Source organism: Elephas maximus, chromosome 7 (genome assembly GCF_024166365.1).
Source record: "Elephas maximus indicus isolate mEleMax1 chromosome 7, mEleMax1 primary haplotype, whole genome shotgun sequence".
In the NCBI taxonomy this organism is placed as follows: domain Eukaryota; kingdom Metazoa; phylum Chordata; class Mammalia; order Proboscidea; family Elephantidae; genus Elephas; species Elephas maximus.
The window spans coordinates 44317427-44343825 of NC_064825.1; the positions used below are offsets into that span (position 1 = coordinate 44317427).

General features: G+C 37.7%; 1 protein-coding gene across 3 annotated transcripts in view; it reads left to right on the top strand.

Annotated features, from left to right (window-relative positions):
* The window catches only part of RSF1 (remodeling and spacing factor 1), a 180348-nt gene that overhangs the window by 47399 nt on the left and 106550 nt on the right, over nucleotides 1-26399 (top strand). For all 3 annotated transcript variants that reach the window (XM_049889723.1, XM_049889724.1, XM_049889725.1), the window contains exon 2: nucleotides 18665-18756. In XM_049889723.1, coding sequence (XP_049745680.1) covers nucleotides 18665-18756 — 92 coding nt within the window. The remainder of the gene's footprint in view (nucleotides 1-18664; nucleotides 18757-26399) is intronic.

A 26399-nucleotide genomic window follows, 5' to 3' on the forward strand; every position in this document is an offset into this window, starting at 1 on the left:
CCTTTCCATGTGAAGTTAGTGATTTGTTTCTCCCATCTCATTAAAAAATGCTGTTGGGATTTGAATTGGGATTGCATTGTATCAGTGGATCACTTTGGGTGGAATAGACATTTCACAATTGTTGAGTCTTCCTATCCATGATCAAGGTATGTTTTTCCACTTATGTAGGTCTCTTTTGGTTTCTTGGAGTAGTGTCTTCTCTTTTTCTTTGTATAGGTCTTTTATGTCTCTGGTTAGATTTATTCCTAAGTATTTTATCTTATTGGGGGCTATTGTAAATGGTACTGATTTAGTGATTTCCTCTTCAAAGTTCTCTTTGTTGGTGTAAACGAATCCAGCTGATTTTCGTATGTTTATCTTGTATCCTGATACTCTGCTGAAATCTTCTATGAGTTTCAGTAGTTTCCTTGTGGATTCTTTGGGATTTTCTGTGGAGTCATTTGATTTCTTGACCGTTCCTTCCGTAGGCATTGGTTGTGGATCCAAGTAAAATGAAATCCTTAACAGTTTGTCGTTTCTCTGTTTCTCATGATGTTGCTTATTGGTCCAGTTGGGAAGATTTTTGTTTGCTTTATGTTGAGGTGTAATCCATACTGAAGACTGCGGTCATTGATCTTCATTAGTAAGTGCTTCAAGTCCTCTTCACTTTCAGCAAGCAAGGTTGTGTCATCTGCGTAACGCAGGTTGTTAAGGAGTCTTCCTTTAATCTTGATGTCTCATTCTTCTTCATATAGTCCACTTTCCCTGATTACCTGCTCAGCATACAGATTGAATAAGTATGGTGAGAGAATACAGCCCTGATGCACACCTTTCCTGACTTTAAACCACACAGTATCCCCTTGTTCTGTCTGAACAACTGCCGCTTGGTCTGTGTACAGGCTCCTTATGAGCACAATGAAGTGTTCTGGAATTCTTGTCCTTTGCAGGGTTATCCATAATTTGTTATGATCCACAGAGTTGAATGCCTTCGTGTAGTCAGTGAAACAGAGGTAGACATCTTTCTGGTATTCTCTGCTTTCAGCCAAGATCCTCAGCAATGATATCCCTGGTTCCACCTCTTCTTCTGAATCTGGCTTGAATTTCTGGCAGCTCCCTGTCGATGTACTGCTGTAACCACTTTCAAAGCATCTTCAGCAGGATTTTACTTGTGTGTGATATTAATGATATTGTTCGATAATTTCTACATTCTTTCAAATCACCTTTCTTTTGAATAGGCATAAATATGGATCTTTTCCAGTCAGTTGGCCAGGTAGCTGTCTTTCAGATTTCTTGGCACAGAAAAATTAGCACCTCCAGTGCTGCATCCGTTTGTTGAAACATCTCAATAGGTATTCTGTCAATTCATGGAGCCGTGTTTTTCGACAGTATCTTCAGTGCAGCTTGGACTTCTTCCTTCAGTACCATCGGTCCTTGATTATATTCTGTCTCCTGAAATGATTGAACATCTACCAACTCTTTTTGGTACAGTGAGTGTGTGTTCCTTTCATCTTCTTTTTTTTTTTAATTTTTATTGTGCTTTAATTGAAAGTTTACAAATCAAGTCACTCACACAAAAAGTTATATATACCTTGCTACTTACTCTCAATTGCTCTCCCCCGATGGGACAGTCTGCTCCCTCCCTCCACTCTCTCTTTTCGTGTCCGTTTCACCAGCTTCTAACCCCCTCTACCCTCTCATCTCCTCTCTAGGCAGGAGATGCCAACATAATCTCAAGTGTCCACCTGATCCATGAAGCTCACTCCTCACCAGCATCCCTCTCCAACCCATTGTCCAGTCCAATCCGTGTCTGAAGAGTTGGCTTTGGGAATGGTTCCTGTCCTGGACCAACAGAAGGTCTGGGGGCTGTGAGCACCAGGGTCCTTCTAGCCTTAGCCAGACCATTAAGTCTGGTTTTTTTAATGAGAATTTGGGGTCTGCATCCTACTGCTCTCTTGCTCCCTCAGGGGTCTCTGTTGTGTTCCCTGTCCAAGGCAGTCACTGGTTGTAGCTGGGCGCTCTCTGGTTCTTCTGGTCTCAGGCTGATCTTCCATCTTCTTTTGATGCTTCCTGCATCGTTCAGTATTTTGCCCATAGAATACTGAAGTATTGCAACTTGAGGCTTGGGTGTTGTCTTCAGTTCTTTCTTCAGCTTGAGAAATGCCAAGTGTACTCTTCTCTTTTGGTTTTCTAACTCCGGTTCTTTGCACATGTCATTATAATACTTTGTCTTCTCAAGCCACCCTTTGAAATCTTCTGTTCAGCTCTTATACTTTATCTTTTCTTCCATTCACTTTAGCTACTCCGCGTTTTACAGCCAGTTTCAGAGTCTCTTTTAACATCCATTTTGGTCTTTTCTTTATTTCCTGTCTTTTAATGACTTCTTACTTTCTTCATGTCTAATGTCCTTGATGCCATTCCACAACTGGTGTGGTTTTCAGTCATTAGTGTTCACTGTGTCAAATCTGTTTTTGATGTGGTCTCTAAATTCAGGTTGGATATACTCAAGGTTGTACTTTGCCTCTTATGGACTTGTTCTGATTTTCTTCAACTTGAACTTGCATCTGAGCAATTGATGTTCTGGCCGATGATATTGATCTTTTCCATCATCTCTTTCCAGAGATGTAGTCATTTTGATTCCTGTGTATTTCATCTGGTGAGTTCCACGTGTATAGTCATGGTCTATGTTGTTGAAAAAAGGTATTTGCAATGAAGAAGTTGTTGGTCTTGCAAAATTCTATCATGAAATCTCTGTGATAGTTTCTATCACCAAGGCCATGTTTTCTACCTACCAATTCTTCTATGCCTCCAACTTCTGCATTCCAATCACCAGTAATTATTAATGCATCTTGATTGTATGTTTTATCAATTTCAGACTGCAGGAGTTGGTAAAAATCTTCAGTTTTTCCATCTTTAGCCTTAGTGGTTAGTGTGTAAATTTGAATAGTAGTTGTATTAAGTGGTCTTCCTTGTAGGTGGGTGGATATTGTCCTATCATTGACAGCATTGTACTTCGGGATAGATCTTCAAATGTCCATTTTGATGATGAATGCAACGCTATTATTTTTCAATTTTGCCCTTCTCGGCATAGACCTACTATACAACCTGTAAGTTCCATGCCTATGTACCCAAAAGAAAGAAAAGTGTATTTCCACACAAAGACTTGCACATGAATGTTCATAGCAGCCTTGTTTGTGATAGCTAAAAAGTGAAAACAACCTGAAAGTTCATTAGCAGGTAATTGGCTAAACAAATTGTGCTATATGTGGAGACTACTTATGTTAAAAAGGTGGGAGGGAAAGGAAAAGGGGGTTGCATTTGGGACTCTGAGTGTCTATTAAGGGTGATGGAAAAATTTGGAAACAAATAATGGTGATGGTTGCATAACACGGTGAACACAGTATCACAATGGTACATGTGAAGAATGTGGAAATGCCAAATGTTTTGTTACGTATGTATTTTCCACAGTTAAAAAAAAAAAGGACTGAACTGCTGATACATGCAACAACATGGAAGAATCTCAAAAAGATCATGCTAAGCCAAAAAAGCCAGACCAAAAAAAAACACCTATCATTTGATTGCATTGGTATGAAGTTATAGAAAAGACAAATCTGTAGTGATAGAAAGCCGATCAGTGATTGCTTGAGATGAGGAGTAGGGTGACTGACTGGGAAGTGGGAGGCATAATGGAACCATTTATTTAGACTCTCACTTGCCTCTTTTTTTTTTTCTTATATAGGGTCATTGTGAGAATCGATTAGACGGCAACGGGTTTTAGGTTGCATGTCCTCTTGTCTTATGTTAGGAAGCTCACTTAGTCATTAAAGCCAGTTTGTGGTTGGCTACTTGTAAGTTGATAACATGAGTATAGTTGACTGGGTGTCATAAACGCAAATTGCAAACATGGATGATAACTCTTTTTTTTTTTTTTAATTGTGCTTTAAGTAAAAGTCCACAATTCAAGTCCATTTCTTATACAAAAACTTATATGCACAGTTATGTGACCCCAGCCACTCTCCCTGTAATATGACAACACACTCCTTCTGTCCATCCTGTATTTCCCATGTCCATTCAACCAACTCCTGTCCCCCTCCACCCCCCCATCTCACCTCCAGACAAGAGCCGCCCACATTGTCTTATGCGTCTACCCAAGCTAAGAAGCACACTCCTCACCAGCATCATTTTATACCTCACAGTCCAGTCTAATCCCCATCTGAAGAGTTGGCTTTGGGAATGGTTCCAGTTCTGGGCCAACAGAGAGTCTGGGGGCCATAACCTCTGGGGTCCCTCCAATCTGGTCTTTTTGTAGAATTTGAGGTCCGCATCCTACTTTTCTCCTGCTCCATCAGGGATTCTCTGTTGTGTTCCCTGTCAGGGCAGTCATTGGTGAGAACCAGACACCATCTACTTCTTCTGATCTCAGGCTGACGGAGTCTCTGGTTTATGTTGCCCTTTCTGTTGCTTGGGCTCATATTTTCCATGTGTCTTTGGTGTTCTTCATTCTTCTTTGCTCCAGGTGGGTTGAGACCAATTGATACATCTTAGATGGCTGCTTGCTAGCTTTTAAGACTTCAGATTTCTCTCACCCAAGTGGGATGCAGAACGTTTTCTTAATACACTTGGTTATGCCAGTTGATCTAGATGTCCCCAGAAATCATGGTCCCCAGACACCCACCCGGCTACTGTATCCTTGGAAGTGTTTGGTTGTACTTAGGAAAGTTCTTAGTTTTTAGTTTAGTCCAGTTGTGCTGAGTACTCCTGTATTGTGTTGTCCTTCCCTTCACCTAAAATAATTCTTGTCTAGTATCTAATTAGTGAATATCCCTCTCCCTCCCTCCTCACCCACATAACTATCAAAGAATGTTGATACTCTATTTTATACACAGTTCCCCTTAGTGGTTTTGGAAACTTGTCTTTTTTCCTGTCTGGTACTTTAAGTAAGAGCAAGAAGCCTGTATTATTAACGGCTACTTATGTACTAATCAGTCAGTTACTTGGGTTAGGAGAAATTTTTGTTCATGTAAACAGTTTTTTTTAAAAAAAAACCCAAATCCATTCATTGAACAAGTCATTTTTAAATGCATGAGGCACTGTCCTAGGTGCTGAAGATACAGACCTGTCTAATGTGGGTACAGCTAATCAAACAGGCATTTATGATACAGTGTGATGCATAAGTACAAAAAAAACCGTGTTGCCATCGAGTCAGTTTCAACTCATAGCAACTCTTTAAGACAGAGTAGAACTCTCCCCATCGGATTTCCAAGGAGCACCTGGTGGATTCGAACTGCTGACCTTTTGGTTAACAGCTGTAGCTCTTAACCACTATGCCACCTAGGGCTTCTACTTAAGACAAGTTAGGATCATTTTGGGACTTATAGCAGGGACATTTAGCCCTGAAAAGGTGGTGTAAAAGAATGGCTTCTTACAGGAGCAACAGCCAAACTGAGCCATAAAGGGTGAGTAGAATGGTTTGGGATAGAGGAAACTGCACATGCTAAGGTCTGGAGGCTAGAAAAAGTATGTTGGGAACCCCAAGAAGCTCAGTATGGTGGATTTGTTGAGCCATTAAACCAAAACCAGTAACTCCTTATTCTGGATTTCTTACTAATTTGAAAAAAGTTAACCCCTTATTTTTGAAACCATTCTAGTAAGGTTTTCTGCTACTTGAACATACCCTTAAATGGTACAGATTTAAATTAAAGCAAGGGAATAAATGTAAGCACTTACGGGCAAAAGAAATAAAGTCCTAAAATAGAACCAACTTTCAAGGGGAGGACAGAAGTGTAGGGGACTGCAAAGGAATCCAAACAGAGTCACAGAGGTAAAAGAAAAAATGAGGAAAGTTTTTTTTTTTTTTTTTTTTTTAATAAAATACCCAGGTTTCAAGAAGGAAGATGTGAGCAGCAGTGTCTTGTGGTGCAGAGGGGTTAGTTAAGACAAAGATTAAAGAGTTCATTTAATATGGGTAGTAGAAGTCAGATTATGGTAGGTTAGGAGCAAATGGGTCAGGTGGGACTGAGTGCAGACAACATTTTCCAGAAGGGGAGAGGGGAAGGAAAGTTCGTTAGCTGGAAGGGACTTTATTGTGCTATGGGCATAGTAGCTCCACATAGATTAAAAAAAAAAAAACACACAAGTTTCGTACTCTTGTTTTAGACCAACAGCAGTTTAAAACAGTTCAAAGTCATATGTAAATAAAATACTTGTAAATTTTATGTCTTAGGTTTTTCAAGGGACTCAATAGTAAGCCACTCCTTCTAGGACCTTTTTTTTTTTTTTAAGTGTAGAAGCTTAACTCAGTAGTTATGTTATTTTCAATTAGATTAGATTTTATGCACATTAAGAACTAAATTTTGAGATAGTAATGCTTTTTATAGTCAACGATAGTGATGGGTGTGTTATTTTTCAAAATAGCTGAATAATTTTGATGAGCTCTTTCAAAACATAATTAAAACCTCAGCTACCATGAAGCTTTAGGAGGAAAGGTTCTTCAAACTGGGATCCTTCTATGCCTTTTGGGTTGTCTATAAACTCTTTGAAAATATTTGCAGAAATTTTTATGTTTACATTTTTGTTTCTTTAGTTAATAACCATAGCTTTCATTCAAAACTAAGAGGCTGTCTTATGTTGGGTCCCTCAAGAAGCAGACCCTGAGAAAGATGTGAGTGAGTTCAAGTACAAGCAGTCCTTGGGTTATTAATGTCAACTTTCGGACAACTTGTACTTTAATGTTACATAAATTTGTCCTCACTTTGAGAAGATTGAACCAAGCCCTACTCACAACAAATTCTTTATCACAATCACTTTCACTTGCTGCATGTGCAGCTTTTAAATCACTGAGAAGATTTTCAGCCTTTTCTTGCACTAAACCAAACCCACTGCCGTGGGGTTGACTCCTAACAACCCTCTAGGACAGCAGAGCTGCCCTGTAGGGTTTTTCCAAGGCTGTTAACTTTATGGAAGCAGACTGCTACATCTTTCTCCCATGGAGCGGCTGGTGGGTTCGAACCACTGACCGTTCAGTTAGCAGTTGAGCTCTTTAACCACTGTGCCACCAGGGCTCCTTCTTGCACCAGAGTAAGGCAAATAAGAACCGTATGCATTTGTTCTGACTGACCTACAAATTCAGCTTAGAAATGGGGACTGCCTGTAGTTTACTTGGGAAGTGATGCCAGAAAACAGTGGTGGGAGAGTGGGACGGTGAGACAGGGAACGGAAAAAAAGCCAACAGAGGATGCATTATCAAGGAAGTTACCTCTGTGGGTAACTGTGACTGAGTCCCGCTGTTGAACTCTAGGAGACAGTGTAGATTTTATCTCAGATTTGTCCTAGCTGTGGAGTAAGGGAATGTCTGTTAGTTATTGGTTGAGATATGTTCCCAGGAAAGGCTAAAACTCCCTTGTCCTGTGGTCAGAGAAAACCCTCAAGCAAAGACTTAAACACGTGTTTACAGCTGGATATTGTCTGATTTGCCTGCACTGGAATGGTAAGTGCTGAGGGGTTAAGAGTGAGGAAGGCTCTGTCAGCATCTGCTACAGAAGTAACAATAAATATATAATTTTATTTCTTGGTTAATTGAAGGTATTTAAAATTGTTTAATTGACACAAAGTTCGGCAATATTAAGGAATTACTAAATTTCAGGTGGCAATAATGGTATTATGATTATTTTAAAGAATCCTTATCTCTTAGAAGTACACATTGAAGTATTTATGGTTGAAATCATGTGATATCTGGAATTTGCTTGAAAGTAGTGGGAAGGGTCCACTGGAGTGGGAAAAGTCTGTTAGTCATAAGCTGATAATTGTTGAAGCAGAGTGATGAGTTTATAGTTTTATTATACCAGTCTATTTTGAGGCTTGTTTCATCACTTTCGTAATGATTGTTTTGTTTTCGTGTCTTCTGAAAGTATTTCGTATCACCATTTTGCTGAGTAGAAGTTTCTGTGCCTGCAGTTAAAGAATTTCAGAGTGGAATGAATGGTTAAATGACTGGTACCAGACTGCCAGAAACACACACGCACTGTTGTCTTCTTGTTAACGTCCAGAGTTATCCCATGTTCACATAGACAGGAAATTCCCTGAGAAGTCTTCAGGAAGACCTTATTTTTATTGGTTGTGCTTTGCTGATGTTTCATTTGATCATACTTAAAAACCACACCTATTTTATTCAGGTACCTTAGTTTGCTTGTTGATTGTTTTAGCGGTCTTCTGGCTGGCCCCCATAAAAGGTGCCAACATTTTGCTTTAAATAAGACATGATCACCATCTGGTGGTAAATAACAATAGCTTTGGTTTGTATGTTGCTTTATAGTTTATAAAGTGCTTTTATATACATTATCTCATTTATTGAGGTAACTGTAGAAATTACAGCAAGGCCTTTTTGTTTCTGACAAGTTTCCAGGAAACTGTAAGATGACATAGTATGCTACTCAGCTATTTACCTCTGTCAATCGAATGTTGATTGAAAGAGAAGTGAGAACTAATCACTTGTTAGCAAGAAACAACAGAATATAAATTTCACACAGAAATTGAATTCTTTTTTTTTATAATTTTTATTGTGCTTTAAGTGAAAGTTTACAAATCAAATCAGCCTCTCATAAAAACTTATATACACCTTGGTACACACTCCCAATTACTCTCCCCCTAATGAGAGAGCCTGCTCTCTCCCTCCACTCTCTTTTCATGTCCATTTCGCCAGCTTCTAACCCCCTCCACCCTCTCATCTCCCCTCCAGGCAGGAGATGCCCACATAGTCTCGAGTGTCCACCTGATCCAAGAAGCTCACTCCTCACCAGCATCCCTCTCCAACCCACTGTCCAGTCCAATCCATGTCTGCAGAGTTGGGTTCGGGAATGGTTCCTGTCCTGGGGCAACAGAAGGTCTGGGGGCCATGTTCACTGGGGTCCTTCCAGTCTCAGTCGGACCATTAAGTCTGGTCTTTTGATGAGAATTTGGGGTCTGCATCCCACTGTTCTCTTGCTCCCTCAGGGGTTCTCTGTTGTGTTCCCTGTCAGGGCAGTCATTGGTTGTAGCTGGGCACCATCTAGTTCTTCTGGTTTCAAAATGATGTAGTCTCTGGTTCATGTGACCCTTTCTGTCTCTTGGGCTTGTAATTACCTTGTGTCCTTGGTGTTCTTCATTCTCCTTTGATCCAGGTGGGTTGAGACCAATTGTTGCATCTTAGATGGCTGCTTGCTAGCGTTTAAGACCCCAGATGCCACTCTTCAAAGTGGGATGCAGAATGTCTTCTTTATAGATTTTATTATGCCAGTTGACTTAGATGTCCCCTGAAATCATGGTCCCCAAACCCCTGCCCCTGCTACACTGGCCTTTGAAGCATTCAGTTTATTCAGGAAACTTCTTTGCTTTTGGTTTAGTCCAGTTGTGCTGACCTCTCCTGTATTGTGTGTTGTCTTTCCCTTCACCTAAAGTAGTTCTTATCTACTATCTAATTAGTGAATACCCCTCTCCCACCCTCCCTCCTCTCGTAACCACAAAAGAATGTTTTCTTCTCAATTTAAACTAAGAAATTGAATTCTTTTAGTTTAAATTCACAGTTCTGCAGAAACGTCTATTAAAGAAAAATTAAACTTATTTCCTCACACCTAAAATTATGGTATTTGGTCATAAAGGTATTTTTTAGTGTCTTGTTGAATTTTTAAATACTTTGGGATATACTTGATAAGGATAGAAGCTTTGCACTTTACAGAGGTCTGGTGTAAGGAGCCTTGGTGGCGCAGTGGTTAAAGTGCTCACCTGCGCAACGAATGGTTGGCCGTTTGAAACCACCGGTGGCTCTGCGGGAGAAAGATGTGGCAGTCTGCTTCCTTGGAGATTTACAGCCTTGGAAACTCTATGGGGTCGCTATGAGTTGGAATCGATTTGATGGCAGTGGGTTTTTTGGGGGAGGAGTTAGGAAATCACTATAGATAAAAAAAAATAGGTATCTTTATTTACTCCTATGTACAAATTGTCCATAGGAGTATTCTCTTCTCTCCCTCCCCTCAAAAATTAGAGAAAAGAGACAGCAACCAGACTTTGTTCGGTCAGGGATATCACCTGATGGCTCACACAGTAAACTAATAGCCCGAAGCCTTTTCTATTTTGTTTCATCTTTCTCTTCACGTTTTTCCTGCTTACTGTTACTAGTTCAGATAATTTGTCTTTCTGCCTACAGGAACTCTTCTTGAGCTATCTGCAGAAATTTTCTGTTTCCTGTATTTCTTCTCTCCCTGTTGCTTTCCTTTATTTTTAAATATTTTAAAGCTATTTTGATTGCTTTTCCTGCTTTAAATACTAACATCTAAATTATAAGTTTTCTCTGATTATTCTGTTTACGAATTAAATCAGTTCTTGTGAGGTATTTGGGCAATTTACAGCTTTGCTTCCTTTCAGTGGGATACAGCCCCCTCTGCAGGCTGGGCATTGTTGGAGGTAGTGTGTTACATTGTACATAATAATGCATACTTTTGTATTCTATAGCACAGTATTTCTTAATTCTTTTTCATTATCACTCTCTTAAGTAGAAAATTTTAATTTAAATTAACTAAAAATAAGTTCAAAATTGTTAAATTTTAATTTCTCTCTAACAAGAGAAATTAAATATAAGGAATAAGATTTTTGTCAGGTAGACTTGGGTTTTGGAGGACTACAGATCAGTATTTGAGATTCCCCTCGCCCAACCAGCTTTTGCCCCCTTAGAGGTGATATTGACCCTATTGAGAATACATACTCTAGCTGAGTTTGCTTTTATATTTATAAAATTTCCAGAAAGCAGTTTGGAAGTGGAGTGGTTATTTCAAAAGCTTTGATAAGAATGGATTGGGGAGGAGTAGCAATAATCTTTGGTTGCCAAAGCAACTGTGAGCTGTCTAACACATTTTAGAAATGGATAAAATACCTCAGGGTGTCTAGGCAGGAGCAACCTATGATCGAAGCCAGAGATGAAGTTGAGTAATAAGGGCGGCTTGATTCATAAGTTAGGTGTTCTGAACTATTCGTATGTCCGTTGATATTTTAAAAACAAGAACTCCAGATTGGAAGGCCACGTGGATCTGGGCTCTTGCTTGGGCTTTGTTTGATCTTGGGTGAATCACGTTAAATTGTAGGTGCTCAATTTTCTAGTCTCAGAGGTTGTGAATTAGATCATTGGTTCCATTTCAACAATTCTGAGATCCTGTGATTGACTGTTATTGTGTTATTATGAGACAGATAAATACTTGCCTCGATTCTGACATATATACATTGAATATTAAAGCTGGAGAACGTTACTTCATCTGGTGCAATACTTTTTTTTATTGATGAGAAAATTTAGGTTTGCACCTCTTTCTCCAGACTCTGTCTAGTGCTTTTCATAATGCGTACATAATACATCAGTTCTTAAAAACACATAGTTGAATATTAAGTACAGGTTTTCAATTGAAATGTGAACATTTGAAATGATGGTGAATATTGGCTGAAATTCTGAAACAGTATGATACAGATGACTAGTTGACTTTATTATTAAATACCTGTGTGTACGTGTTGCCTTTCTAGGTTATGAATATAATTAAACTAAAAGTTATGATTTCTGCTTTTATAATGAATTATAAGGATCATATAGAAGACATATAAAGCAGTCGCTTTCTTAGATTAAGATTGGCGAAGGTACTTTTCAGGAAATTTTTTAGAAATTTAGACTATTTCTGAATTTTGCAGTTTTCTTTGAGGGGCTTCTCTAGAGCTCTACTGCCACAGCCTTAGTCCTGGCCATCATATATCTCTTGCCGAAAGTGTAGCAGTAGCCTCCTAATTGGTCATATATGGCCTCCTCCAATTTGTCCCTCACAGAGCAGTCAAAGTTATTTCCCCTCGTATACTTTTTATTATTATGTTAAAGTATATATAATATAATATAGTATTTGCCATTTTTAAGTATTCAGTTCAGTGGCATTAATTATATTCACAATCCTGTGCAACCATCACCACCATTCCATATACTTCTTTAGATTATGGAAGACATGAAACATATAAGATACATAGTACATAAAAAACATAAAAAGTAGAGCATTACATAATGAACTTCATGTGTCCATCATGCACCTTCAGAATAATTTTGTTTCATCTCTAACTTAATCATCCCAGTCCCTGACCCTACATTATTTTGAAGCAGATTCTAGACACAAACTGAGCTTTTAAAAACGTAAATCAGATCGTGAAAGTTTCTGAAATTCCTCGTGTGGTTTCCCATTATATTTGAATAAAAGCTAAACTCTTTACATGACTTAAAAGGCTTACCTCTCCAGTAGCATCTTTAATCCCTCTCTTCTTTTTTACATACTGTACCCCAGCTCCATGAGGATCTTTTTCTGTCTCAGCACTTTTATATATGCATTTCCTTTTGCCTGGCATGTTCTTCCCATCCTTGGCTTGGTTGGCTGTTTTTCGTCATTATTGTCTCACCTTTAGAGGCTTTTCCTGATAGTTTTACCCTATGTAAGTGTTGCCCTTTCAGTGGCAAGAATGTCAGCAATTGGTGCATCTAGGTGAAGGGCTTTCCGTTTTTCTCTAGATTTAAAATGATTAAAAAACAGTTGGGAGAAAATCCCTCCCTCCCTTTAAAATAGTATCACTCATATAGTTTATTTCTTTCTAAATTTTGTTTTGGGCCTTTCTTTCTATCCCTCCTCCTGCAATGATTTTTAAATTGAGTAGAAGGAAAAAAGAGAAGGGAAGTAGGATCATCTCATTAGAGTTGGAGGCATATGGTACAGGTACCCATTGCCTTAAGTGCCTCAGATTCCCTCTGACCAAGGATGCTGTTTATAAGTATAAGCAAAGAGGGTGGTGGTGGTTCAGTGGTAGAATTTTCACCTTCCATGCTGGAGACCCAGGTTTGATTCCCAGCCAGTGTACCTCAAGCAGAGCCATTATACATTTGTCATTGGAGGCTTGCAGGTTGCTTTGATGCTGAACAGGTTTCAGCAGAGCTTCCAGATTAAGACAGATTAGGAAGAAAGGTCTGGTGATCTTCTTTGAAAATCAACCAGTGAAAGCCCGGAGGAGCACAGCTGTTGAATCCTGATCACTTACAAGCCAGTAGTGGTCACCTGGATGGTAGCCAACAACAATAGCAACAACCTTTTGAAGACTGATTAATGTAAGGGTGGCTCACTTCATCATACCCAGGTACCATTTTTCTCTATAAGAAAAGATCTGCCTTCTCATTTAGTAAGAATTGTTTCACACAATGCCACATGCTGGCAGGGGTTAGGACAGTTCCATTTGTCCTAACTCCTTTGTCCTTTCTGGATTGCTGGTGTTACATCAGTTCTGCTGATATCTTGTAGCACACAGATCACGTCCTTTGCTAGCAGATACGTTTCCCACAGTTTTGGTTCTGAAATAATCTGAGCAATGTTTGGAGAGACTCTATCCATGTGGAAGAGCAATATGATTCTAAACGGAGCTCAAAAACCTAAAACAGAGCAGCAGATACACTTTGGTTTGTCTGCCTACATAACAGCTATTCTTGGATTTTTTTTATCCATAATGGTTATGAGCTGAGTTTAGTCATTTGTACTACACTTACCTGGTATCCCTGTGCTATATGTTTCAGACAGTGGTCTAAATTACAGTTCATAGCCTTGAGCCTTTTATTTTCTTGTCAGGAAACTTTAGATGATTAAATGAACTCTTTGGAGGTAAGGTGTATGAATGCATGGCAGTGATTCCCAGGATCATATGGCCTGTGGGATCAGTGTCATTATTGCTCAAACCGTGCTCTCCCAACAGAGTTTCTAAAATCTGGACTGTAAGCAAAAGGATATTATTGTAAGCTTGTCTTTTAGCCACTGCATTTGAAATCAGTGTATTTTTATCAATGGCCAAGATAAAATCAACTTTTTGTGACTGTAAGCGTATTTTTCCTTATAAACTTAGAGGAAATTTAAGTAAAAGACTTTATTAATGAACGAGAAAAATTGTCTTTAGTCATTATGGACTGTTGTAAATTTTTACCATTTAAAAAGCAGCATTATAAGCAACAGACTAGAATTGCAGAAGCAGCAGCATTCTTAAGATTTGGTGCTGGAAGGATGCTTAGAAAAATATCAGAATATGGACTGTCTTTGGGTGATTGGATCAATAGTACTGTCTGGAATTCGACCACTTTTCTGCTGCTTCATTCTTATATCATGTTGTTAGGCCCTTCATGAATTCACACAGCTTCTGACCTTTCTTTTCCTCTGCTTAAGAGTCTGTCATCTTCTGAGACATTGTGAAAGAAAGAGGACTGTTAAAGCTTATGTAGCGAATCTGTCATGTGAAAGATAGAAGATCTTGGTTCAGTGGGACAGAAACCTATATTTTTCAGAATGAAAAGAGTTGATTAAGAAATAAATCTTTAGAAGGAAGTTGATAATTACTTAGTGTTCTGGAATTGAGACTATTTAGAAAATGTGGAGCTTGCCTGTACGTGTTTTAGAAAATGATCATGTGTTTTAAAAAAATATGACTGATCGTTTACAGCTGTGCTGTCCAAAACCGTAGGCACTTGTCATGTGTGGCTATTTAAAATTTACATTAATTAAAAATAAATAAAATTAAAAGTTCAGTTAATTTCATCATCCACATATCAAGTGCTCAGTAGTTAACATGTGGCAAGGGGCTCCTGTATTGGACAGTGCAGATACAGAACATTTCCATCGTAGGAACTTCTGTTGGAGAGGGAGCATGGCTTTAGAGAATACAAAGAGTGGAAAGTTGAATATTTTGGACTTAATTATAATATTGATTAATTTTTCTTTGCAAGTTTTTGCTTGTTTCAGTTAGTAAAATACTAAGGGTTACTAATGTCCTTAAAGTTCATCAGCTTGTCAGTTTTATTTGTAACAAAAAAATTTACTCAGTTAGAAAAGTGTGGGTTGTAAATTTTAGTTTTAAATATGCTAACCCTACGCTATCCAATACAGTAGCCACTGGCCACTATGGCTGTTGAGGACTTGAGATGTGTCTCCTATGAATTGAGGTGTGCTGTAAGTGTAATGTGCACAATATACTTTAATACTTAGTACAAAGAAAGGATTTAAAACAGCTCCATTTTTTATATTGGTTGCATGTGCAAATTGTATTTTGGATATATTGGGTTAAATAAAATATATTATTAAAATTAGTTTTGACTTTTACTTTTTCAAATGTGGCTACTAGAAAATTTACCATAAGAATGAATTCATGTGGCTCACCTCATATTTCTGACAGCACTGTGCTAAACCTAGTGTTGTAGTAAGCAAATCAAGTCATACATATTCTTCTTCTACATGCCCGAGTTGACAGTGACTACATTTGTAAAGCGAGATTAAAAAAAACGTATTTATTGCATATATTTATTTTTGTTTTCTGTTAGATTTTTAAAAATAGTAGTAGTAGTATCAAAATGTTTAGGGACTTCACATGTTGGTGTGATATGGGGGACATGCTTAAAACTGTGGCGAAGAACATTTAACCAACTGCTAAATGAATGAGACAGACAGTATGAATACTATGGCCATTCCAAAGACCAAAGAATTTGTGTACTAGAATCATCAAGGAGCTCTATCACAGAGGCTTTTGGGACTTGTACTGACCAGTTATGTTGCTGGTTGCCACAGAGTCGGCTCAGTCATGGCGACCTTATGTCTAACAGAACAAAAGGTTGCACAGCCCTGCGCCATCTCCGTGATCATTGATCCGTTTGAGTTCATTGTTGTGACTGTTGTATCAATTCATCTCATTGAGGGTTTCCCTTCTTTTGGCTGACCCTCTCCCAACCATAATGCCCTTTTCTAGTGATTGGTCTTCTCTGATGTGTCTGAAATAGGTGAGCAAAAGTCTTGCCATTTTCGCTTCTAAGGAGCATTATCATTGTAGTTCTTCTAAGACTGATTTGTTTATTTTTCTGGCAGACCGTTGTATTCAGTATTCATCACCAACATCACAACTCAAATGCATCAGTTCTTCTTCTATCTTCCTTTTTTGTTGTCCAGCTCTCACATGCATATCAGGTGATTAAAAAGACCATGGCTTGGGTCAGGTGCACTTTAGTCATTGAAGTGACATCTTTGCTTTATAAAACTTTAAAAAGCTCCTTTGTAACAGGTTTGCCCAGTGCAGTGTGTCATTTGATTTCTTGACTGCTGCTTCTGTGGGTGTTAATTATTGATCTAAGTAGAATTAAGTCATTGACAACTTCACTTTCTTCTTCATTTATCATGAAGAGTTTGGATACAGCCCAGGTAGGTAATGAGTTGGGTATGCTAAGTGGGCAATGAATAGGCCAGAATGATTTCCATCAAGGATTTCAGTGTAGAAATAAGAGAGAAGAGTTGGAGAGTTAGGTTGAGACTGAATATTGGGACTCTGAGGTGGGTAAGAAATTTGGATTAGTTTATATAGTTTAATAAGCTGTGAATGATATTTATAAACCGAGGAGTGACACGAAAGTAGTATTTTTGGACTAGATTTGGTTATGGAAGATTATGTAGAGCTATTTTTCTGAAGTGAGGAGATATGGTAATGTCCTAGGGAAACTGGAAGAAATAGGGAGGATCAAGACTACTGAGTTTGGGGAAAGGGGAGAAGAAAGAAATGAAAATCACTTTGGTTACAAAAGAATCAACAGAAATAAAAATTTTTAGGTTTATATATTTTGCAATTTTAAAACTGCGTTTAAACCTAACACAGAATTTATTAGAAATTAGAAATGAGGAAACTGAAGTTCAGTGTTTAAAGGACTTGACTAGAGTCATGGTCTCCTTGGTGGTGCTGAGAACTGAGCCCCCAGGTCTTTTTCTTCCTCTCATATTGTCATTGGCATCTACTCAGTTGCCTAAGCCAGTGACTCAGATGTTTTCTTGACTCTTTCTCTATCACTCTGCACAACCAGTCAATCACTAAGTTTTATTAATTTGTTTCTTAAACATTTCTCAAATCTGCCTGCTTCTCTCTGTACTACCTTTACATCAGTTCAGTCTTCCTGGATTGATGTTCTTCTTCTGATTTTGCTTATAGTCTGTGTCCTTTACCCCACCTCCTAAAACAAGCAAACAAAGCAATCTGTTTTCCTACAGTTCAGTCATAGAGATCTTTCTAAAATGCAGAGCACTTTCATGCTTACACTATTAAATAAAATCTAAACTTCTTACCTGGCCTTAGAAGATTCTTCATACTTATGCCCTGCTTTTATGCCCATGTCCCCAGTTCTGTTATCGCTTTGTTTTTCAGCCTTTTGCATCTGCTATTGCTTCTGTCCACTCCCCCCCCCAACCCCTGCCCCAACCTCGTACTTCAGGTCTTGACTTCGTAGAATTGTCCATTTATTTGTAACCACCCTTTTTCGCCACTCCAACACCCTCCCTCACTAAGAAGACTCACTTAAGTAGGCTTGTTAAGGGCAGAGGCTATATCTTGCTTACTGATAGTAGTATTTTTATACTTAATGTAATAATGTTTTTATACTTTAGGTTTCAAGTTAGGAGAAGTAGCTTTAGTGGAGAATAGAGAGTTTGGCAGAATGACTGAAAAGAATCAGGCCATGATTTCCTTAGAATGTATCCTTCAAGATATTGTGTTTCACAAAAAAGGATTCTGTGATCAAATATATTGCAGAATGCTGCATATCCCTATTTTGGGTATTCACAGTATACATAACACTAATCAATAAAAAGCCTCCAAGAAATCCTGCAGTTAAAAAAAAAAAAAAAAAAAACCTTTTTAAAACATCCAGCATTTCTCTAATGTATTTGGCTGTGGAGCCTTTTGGATAGCATGCTTGTTCTTTGTTCTTTGGTTGCTGGTGAGAAATGCCAGACTGGGCAGAGGTATGTGCTGTGTACACGTGTGTCTGCTTTATTTTCCCTCAGGTCTGATTAACATAATTGAACGGCATAATCAGATCACGTCCAAGGAGTATTTGGGATTACTCTGGTTGTCTCAAGTCAGAAAAGAGAACATAAAATACAGCCTGCAAGATAACAGTCTTAAGTATTTGAGGGTTCCAGTAGAAGAGAGATTAAAAGTATTGTCTTTGAAGCCAGAGAATAAGGGCAAGAACCAGAGGGAAGAAGTTGAAGGGAGGTAGATTTGACTTAGAATAAGGGTAATAACTTTCTAATAATTAGAGCTGTTCAGAAAATGGAAATAAATACCTTGGAAGGTAAGTAAAGTCTCTGAAGGATGTCAAGCAAAGATCCGTAGAGATTCTGTAGAGGAGTTTAGCACATCAGATGAGGGATATATTGGGAAAATCATTTTCTGAAACACAGTTCGGAAAAACTATTAGACTCTGTTTCTCAGGTGTCCATCAACGTGGAATTTATATTACTTTATTCTTTTTAAATTCTATGAATCTTTATCTTGGCCTAAAATCTCAATAAAGAAACCAAATGGTATCACGTAAAACAAACAGAAACTTTAGATGTATAGTAAAGTGCTTGTACTTGGTGGAATTTTGAAATAAAACATTAGTATCTCTGTTCATACTTAAAGTGGTTTTCAGTAATTTCTTGCTCTAGTTGAGAGTTTTTTGATTCAGAGGTCTAAAAGCAGCTAAAATCCAACAGCATCTATTTTGGACAAGTATTCAGGGCTTGGCGAAAGTTCTTTTTTATATAATCTTAAATGATTATAAATGTTTTTTTTTCGCTACCTAACAGTATTTTTTCTTCTTTTTAAGTACCAAAAGAATTGGTGGAGCTCCATTTAAAGTTGATGAGGAAGATTGGCAAATCTGTTACAGCGGACAGATGGGAAAAATATTTAATCAAGGTAAATATTTGTAAAGTACCTTTTCTATTACTGAAATGTTACTGTAGCATAAATTGATAGTGTTACGTTTCATAATATGCTTAACTTTTTAAATGGTCTACTAAAAGTTGCAAAATACGACTGAAATCTGTATGATAATACTGTTGGTGGGTGTGCAGTTGTCTCTTGCTGCTACGAAGAAAGAGAGTCCTAAGTCAAAAAGCTAGATTTCAGAGGTGGTATGTTTCTTTTGTACCTAATACTGTGCACGGGGCTTTTTTTTTTTTTAAGTCATTTATTCTTTTAATTTCAAAATTGATATTTTAACAATATTGTCTAATATGGTGACCATGAATAGATATAACCCACATAAACAAAAGCTCATTGGGGACTTCAGTACTTTCTTGTTGTTGTTGTTTGTTGACCTCATTGTATTCTTTTTTTTTGAGGTGAAATTCACATAACAAAATTAACCATTTTAAATGTACAATTCTTTGGCATTTAGTATATTCACAATATCGTGCAACCATTACCTTTATCTAGTTCCGAAACATTTTCGTCATCCCCAAAGGAAACCCTGTACCCATTAAACAGTCACCCCCCCATTCTCCCCTCTCCTAAGTCCCTGGCAACCACTAACCTATTGCTATAAATTTACCCTAAATATGTTTTTTAAAATTTTTATTGTACTTTAGATGAAGGTTGACAGAACAAACTAGCTTCTTATTAAACAGTTCGTACACAGATTGTTTTGTGACATTGGTTATCAACCCCACAACATGTCACTGCTCTCTGTTCTCGACCTTGGGTTCCCTATTACCAGCTTTCTTGTCCCCTCCTGCCTTCTAGTCCTTGCCCCTGGGCTGGTGTGTCCCTTTAGTCACATTTTGTTTCATGTGCCTGTTTATCTTTGGCTGAAAGGTGAACCTCAGGAGTAACTTCATTACTGAGCTAAAAGGGTGTCCAGGGACCATACTCTCAGGGTTTCTGCAGTCTCTGTCAGGCCAGTAAGTCTGGACTTCTTTTGTGAGTTAGAGTTTTGTTCTACATTTTTCTCCAGCTCTGTCTGGGACCCTCTACTGTGATCCCTGTCAGAGCAGTCAGTGGTGGTAGTTGGGCACCATCTAGTTGTACTAGAGTCAGGCTGGTGGAGGCTGTGGTGGTTGTAGACCACTAGTCCTTTGGACTAATCTTTCCCTTGTACCTTTAGTTTTCTTCGTTCTCCCTTGCTCCTGACAGGGTGAGACCACTGGAGTATCTTAGATGGCCGCTCACGAGCTTTTAAGACCCCAGATGCTACTCACTAAAGTAGAATGTAGAACATTAGCTTTATAAACTATGTTATGCCAATTGTGTGCTCAGGGCTTTTTATAGTTTCTCTTATTTCATTTTTACAATCATCCTGATCAAATCAAATAAGAAACAGATAAGGCACAGGGAAGTTGTCATTTTTGCTTGAGATGACACAATACACGTGGATAGAGCCAGGGTTTTCCCCTTATTTAAAAGGTAAAATGTCCAAAGCCATTTAGGTCAGTATGGGAAACTTCTAAATTATCATTAAGGCCAAACCTGTTGTTAATGAGGACAGCCTGTCTAATCTAAACCAGAAGACACCTGCTTTAGGACAAGACCATTCAGGATAAATTGTCTTTGAGATGCTTAGAGAACCACACAGTTTTTGGGAGCCTGTTCTCCACTGTCTTTTAAACTGATGTAGGTATCTTTTTGTTGTCCTTTGGGGGTATTTTGACTTCTATAACATACCATACTCTCCGTATGAGGTTAGAGTTTTAGGTGATTAAAAACTACATAGTAATGTTTTGCCTGCTTTTAAAAATACATATGTTTATATATATTTATATTTTCTTGTCTGCTCTTCTGTTGGTGAGGGAATGTGTTTATAGACTGCTATAAAAAGAGGAACAATCAGGGAACAAGAATTGCTTATTTCTATTATAAAAATCATTCTGTTCCAATTTCTTTGCTGTATAGCACACCACTCCAAACTTAGTAACATTACTATGTACCCATTACTGCCGAGTTGATTCCAACTCATAGCAACCCTATAGGGCAGAGTAGAACTGCCCCATAGGGTTTCCAGGGAGCAGCTGGTGGATTTGAACTGCTGACCTTTAGGTTAGCAGCTGAGCTCTAAACCACTGCACCATCAATAATTTTAATAAGCTCACCAATTCTTTTGGTCAGGAATTCAGAAAGGTCACTTCTGTGGTACCCTGCTGGTTAAACAGTCATAACTCTGCTCAGATTCAAGGGGAAGAGGAATATAGATCTCCAATTCTCAATCAGAGGAGTATCTAACTTTTGAAAATCCCAATATAAAAAATAATCTAATGTTTTTACACAAGGTTGAAACATTGGAAAGTTAACCCTAGCATTTCAAAATTTGATGCCGTGGGATTTTCTAAAAGCAGCATTGACTCATGTTTAATTAAATCCCTGAAATATACTTAACTGTGAGTAATAAATGAGCCAAAGTTTGTCTGCTCAATCAAATTCTTTTTCAGATCAGTTTAGTTGCTCTTTTGTCTTTCACAAATGTTTATTAATGATTAAGATTCAAGATTTTAGAACTTAAAAAGAGATTCTGGGATCTCAGAACCCTAATTTTAATATAATGTTTTAAAGGGTGTGGTCCTTTATAGTTTCAATTGTTGAAGTTTTTTTGTAAATATTGTAACACTACTGTTTTTTTTTTCTTTTTACATCCTTTGTATCTGAAAACTGAGGTCGAAATATCTTGTATACTAATACTAATTCTTCTACTAAAACACTTTAGGATCTTGGACAACCTACTTTGCCCCTTTTAGTCTCAGTTCCTTTGTAAGATGTAAATGGAGACCAGATGATGTCATAAGCCCCTTCAATACTGTGGTTATGATTCTAGCTTAATTTTTTTACTGAGATATCATTCACATGCCATGAAACTTTTTTTTTTTTAATTTTTATTGTGCTTTAAGTGAAAGTTTACAAATCAAGTCTCTCATACAAAAATTTGTATACCTCTTGCTATATACTACTAATTGCTCCCCCACAATGAGACAGCACACTCCTTCCCTCCACTCTCTCTTTTCGTGTCCATTCCGCCAGCTTCTGACCCCCTCTGCCCTCTCATCTTCCCTCCAGATAGGAGATGCCAACATAGTCTCATGTGTCTACTTGATCCAAGAAGCTCATCCTTCACCAGCATCGTTTTCTATCTCATTGTCCAGTCCAATCCCTGTCTGAAGAGTTGGCTTTGGGAATGGTTCCTGTCCTGGCCTAACAGACGGTCTGGGGACCATGACCACTGGGGTCCTTCTAGTATCTGTCAGACCATTAAGTCTGGCCTTTTTACGAGAATTTGGGGTCTGTATCCCACTGCTTTCGTGTTCCTTCAGGGGTTTTCTGTTGTGTTCCCTGCCAGGGCAGTCATCGGTTGTAGCTGGGCACCATCTAGTTCTTATGGTCTCAGGCTGATGTAGTCTCTGGTTTATGTGGCCCTTTCAAAACTCTTTTAAAGTATAAAATTCAGGGGTTTTTAGTATATTCACAAGGTTGTGCAACGATCACCACTGTCTAATTCCAGAACATTTTCATCACCCTCAAAAGAAATTCCATAGCCTTGAGCAGTTATTTCACCTTCCCTGAGCCCCTGGAAATCACTAATCTGTTTTCTGGCCCTATGAATTTGCCTATTCTAGACATTTCATATAAATGAAATCATACAGTATGTAGCCTTTTGTATCTGCCTTCTTTTACTTAGCATGATATTTCCAAGGTTCATCCATGTTATAGCATATATCAGAACACTTCCTTTTTAAAAAAAAAATATATAAAATGCACACAATAAAGAATTTACCATAACTGACATTTAGGGCATTCACAATGTTGTGTAGCCAATGTTAATATCTAGTTTCAGAGCATTTTCATCACCCAAAAGGAATCCTGTAACCATTAAGCAGTCACTCCCTCTTGCACTTGCTCCTGTCCCCTGGCAACCACTAATCAATTTTCTGTCTCTATGGATTTGTCTATTCTGGACATTTCATATAAATGGAATCATACAGTATGTGCCTTTTGTGTTGGCTTTTGTCACCTTTTAATGTGTTTTCAAGCTTCATGTAGTAGCATTTATCAGTAATTCATTTTTATTTTTATTTTTTGGGCTGAATAATATTCCACTGTATGAATGTACTACTTTTTTTTTAATCCATTCATCAGTTGATGGACATTTGGGTTGTTTCCAGCTTACGGTTCTTATAACGTGCTGCTATGAACATTTGTGTACCAGTTTTTGTGTGGGTGCATATTTTTATTTCTTGGTATATATGTAGGAGCAGAATTGCTAGGTTGTAGGTAATTCCATATTTAACTTCTTGAAAAACTGTCAGACTGTTTTCCCCAACTGCACCATCTTACATTCCCATCAACAGTGTATGAGAGTTTCTGTTTCTCCACATTCTCACCAACATTTATTGTTGTAGTTTTGATTTGCATTTCCCTGATGATGTTGAATATCTTTTCGTGTGCTTGTTAACCATTTGTGTATGTCTATTCAATTCGTTTGTCTTCACATATAAATAAATATATATAGATATAAACACTAGCCATTTCAACATTATTCACATGTACCATTCTGTGACATTAATTATACTTACCTGTTGTTCAACTATCACTGCTGTCTGGTCCCATATTTTTCCATCACCCCTAACAGAAGCTTAATGTACCCCAAGCAACAAGTCCCACTTTTCCCTCCCGCTCCTGTCAACCACTAATAAACTATAGTCTCTACACACTTGCCTATTCTAGGTATTTCGTATAAGTGGGATCATATAAAATTTGTCCTTTTGTGATGGACTTATTTACTCAGCATAACGTTGTTAAGGTTTGTTCATGTTGTAGCATATATCAGAACTTTATTTCTCTTATGGCAGAGTAATATTCCATTGCATGTATGTACCACATTTTGTTTATCTGTTGGTGGACATTTAGGTTGCTCTCACCTTTTAGCTATTGTGAATAGTGCTGCAGTGAACATTGGTGTACAGGTATTTGTTCGCATCCCTGCTTTCAATTCTTTTGTATATATGCTTAGGAGTGGGATTGCTTTATCATATGGTAATCCTATGTTTAACTTTTTGAGGAACTGCCGAACTGTTTTCCACCACAGCTATACCATTTCACAGTCCCACTAGCAATGGATGAGGGCTCCAATTTTTCTACATCCTTGCTTACATATGCTGTTTTTTTTTTTAATCATAGCCATCCTAGTGGGTATAAAGTGATACCTCATTATGGTTTTGATTTGCATCTCCCTAATTTTTTTTTTAATAACTAATGACATTGAACATTTTTTCATGTGCATGGTGGCCACTTGTATATCCTTTTTGGTGAAATGTTTATTCACTTCCTTTGTCCATTTTTTTGATTGGGTTTTTTGTCTTTTTCTTGTTAAGTTGTAGGAGTTCTTTATATATTCTGGATATTAAACCCTTATCAGATAATGGGTCCCCAAATTTTTCTCCCAATCTGTAGGTCGTCTTTTAACTTCATTGATAAAGTCATTTGATGCACAAAAGTTTTCAATTTTGATGAAATCCAAACTACTTCTTTTTTCTTTTGCTGCTTGTACTTTTGGTGTCATATCCAAGAATCCGTTGTTAAAAACTATGTCTTAAAGCATTACCCCTATATTTTGTTCTAAGAGTTTTATGGTTTTAGTTCTCACATTTAGGTGCTTGAACTTTGTTCCTTCTTATTGCTAAATAATATTCACTTGTATGGGTAATACATTTTATTTATCTATTCATCAGTTGTTGAACGTTTGGGTTGTTTCCATTTTTTGGCTATTATGAATAATGCTGTTACGAACCTTTGTGTACAAGTTTTTGTCTGGACAGGTGTTCTTATTCCTCTTGTGTATATAACTAGGGGTGGAATTGCTGGATCATATGGTTATTATATATTTAACTTTTTGAGGAGCTGCCGGACTTTTCCAAACTTGACTATGCCATTTTACATTCACACTATTAATTTATGAGGGTTCCAATTTCTCTATAATATTTGAGAACTTACTATACACTTAGTACTATGTATGGTATTTTGCATGCATTATCATTTAATTCCCATCCTAACCTATATCATGGAAAGTAAATAACCCCCAGGGTCACATAGGACATGTAGAAGCAGTGATTGAATAAAGGTCTCCATGATGATAGAGCATGAGTGCTTAATGCTTTACATGTTGCATAGCACTTGCACATACTTTTAACTTGATCCCTTAAATAATAATTTTTTTTCTATGGTAATTGTGAGGAGTTATGATTTAGCCTCCTAAGTGAATTGCATGTGGTGGTACAGAAAGAGCACTTGATTTGTAATGGGGGAAGAAACTGAACTCTGCTAATACTAGATGTGTAAGTTTAGTTATTTAACTTCTTGGCCTCTGTTTTGTCATGTAAATGTATGTGAATGCCCTCAACAGAGTGCCTGGCAAATAGCTGGACCTTCGCAAGTGTTTAAATATTAATAAAATAATAATTTACCAGAGAAACAGCAGAGGAATCTTAAAGAATTTTTTTTCCTCTCCTGTAGGAGGTATTCCTTTGGAAATTGATAGCACCTTGGGCCAAATAATCTATATGTGTGGCTGTAGAAATGTTGGGTTGTATTTTCTTTACTTTTCAATTGAGCTCTTATGTGACTTCAGGTGGTCCAGTGAACATTTTATTATAATAATATACCTAAAGTCTTTTCCATAAAAATGCACGTGATAATGCCTTAATTATATCTGGGAAACCTGTGGCAAGAGTCCCTTGAGTAGACTAGGAACCTTCTTCTGGCCCTTCAGAGTTCTTTTGCAAGTGTGTACATTTGTATTGGCTATGACTTCTCGAATTATGTATTTAGAAGTACTGCTCCTTCATAACCACAGGTATTTATTTAGTAAACTTACCTGTAACTATAGTATCAGTGTGTTTTGAAAGATGTTACATAAAAATAGCAATTTAAAGTTGTTTCTCATTGCTTTAGCTCAAACAGATGAACCTGGGAAGTAAAAGTAAAGTCTTTTAAAATTTCATAAAGATAAAAAGCTTTAGGAGCCCATTTGGAAAGGATTATTTTGTTAATGGTGTGTGTGTGTTGATTCTTGTCCAAGCTGAAAATGAGAGAAGAATGCAATATATGAGATTTACTGCATACTTATTATAAACCAAAAAACCCACTGCCATCGAGTTGATGCTGACTCATAGCGACCCTATAGGACAGAGCAGAACTGCCGCATAGAGTTTCCAAGGAGAGCCTGGCGGATTTGAACTGCTGACCTCTTGGTTAGCATCAGTAGCACTTAAGCACTACGCCACCAGGGTTTCCATACTTATTATAGTATTTAAAAAGTTTTTTTGACTGTTGCCTGTAGTATGAAATACGTTTGTTAAAACAGAAGAACCTGCGAAATGCATCAGACAGAGAATTTTCTCAACGTTTAGCAGGATTCTTAGCTTCAACATAATTCACCATTACATTGGATACAGAGCATAACGGTAGAAGCCATTCAGTATAATATTAGGGTAAAATACCTGGAAAATAAAAGTAGGAAATTAAAACAAATGAAGCACAATAATTTTACTTAAATCTTAATTAACCGTGTGGGAGTGTGT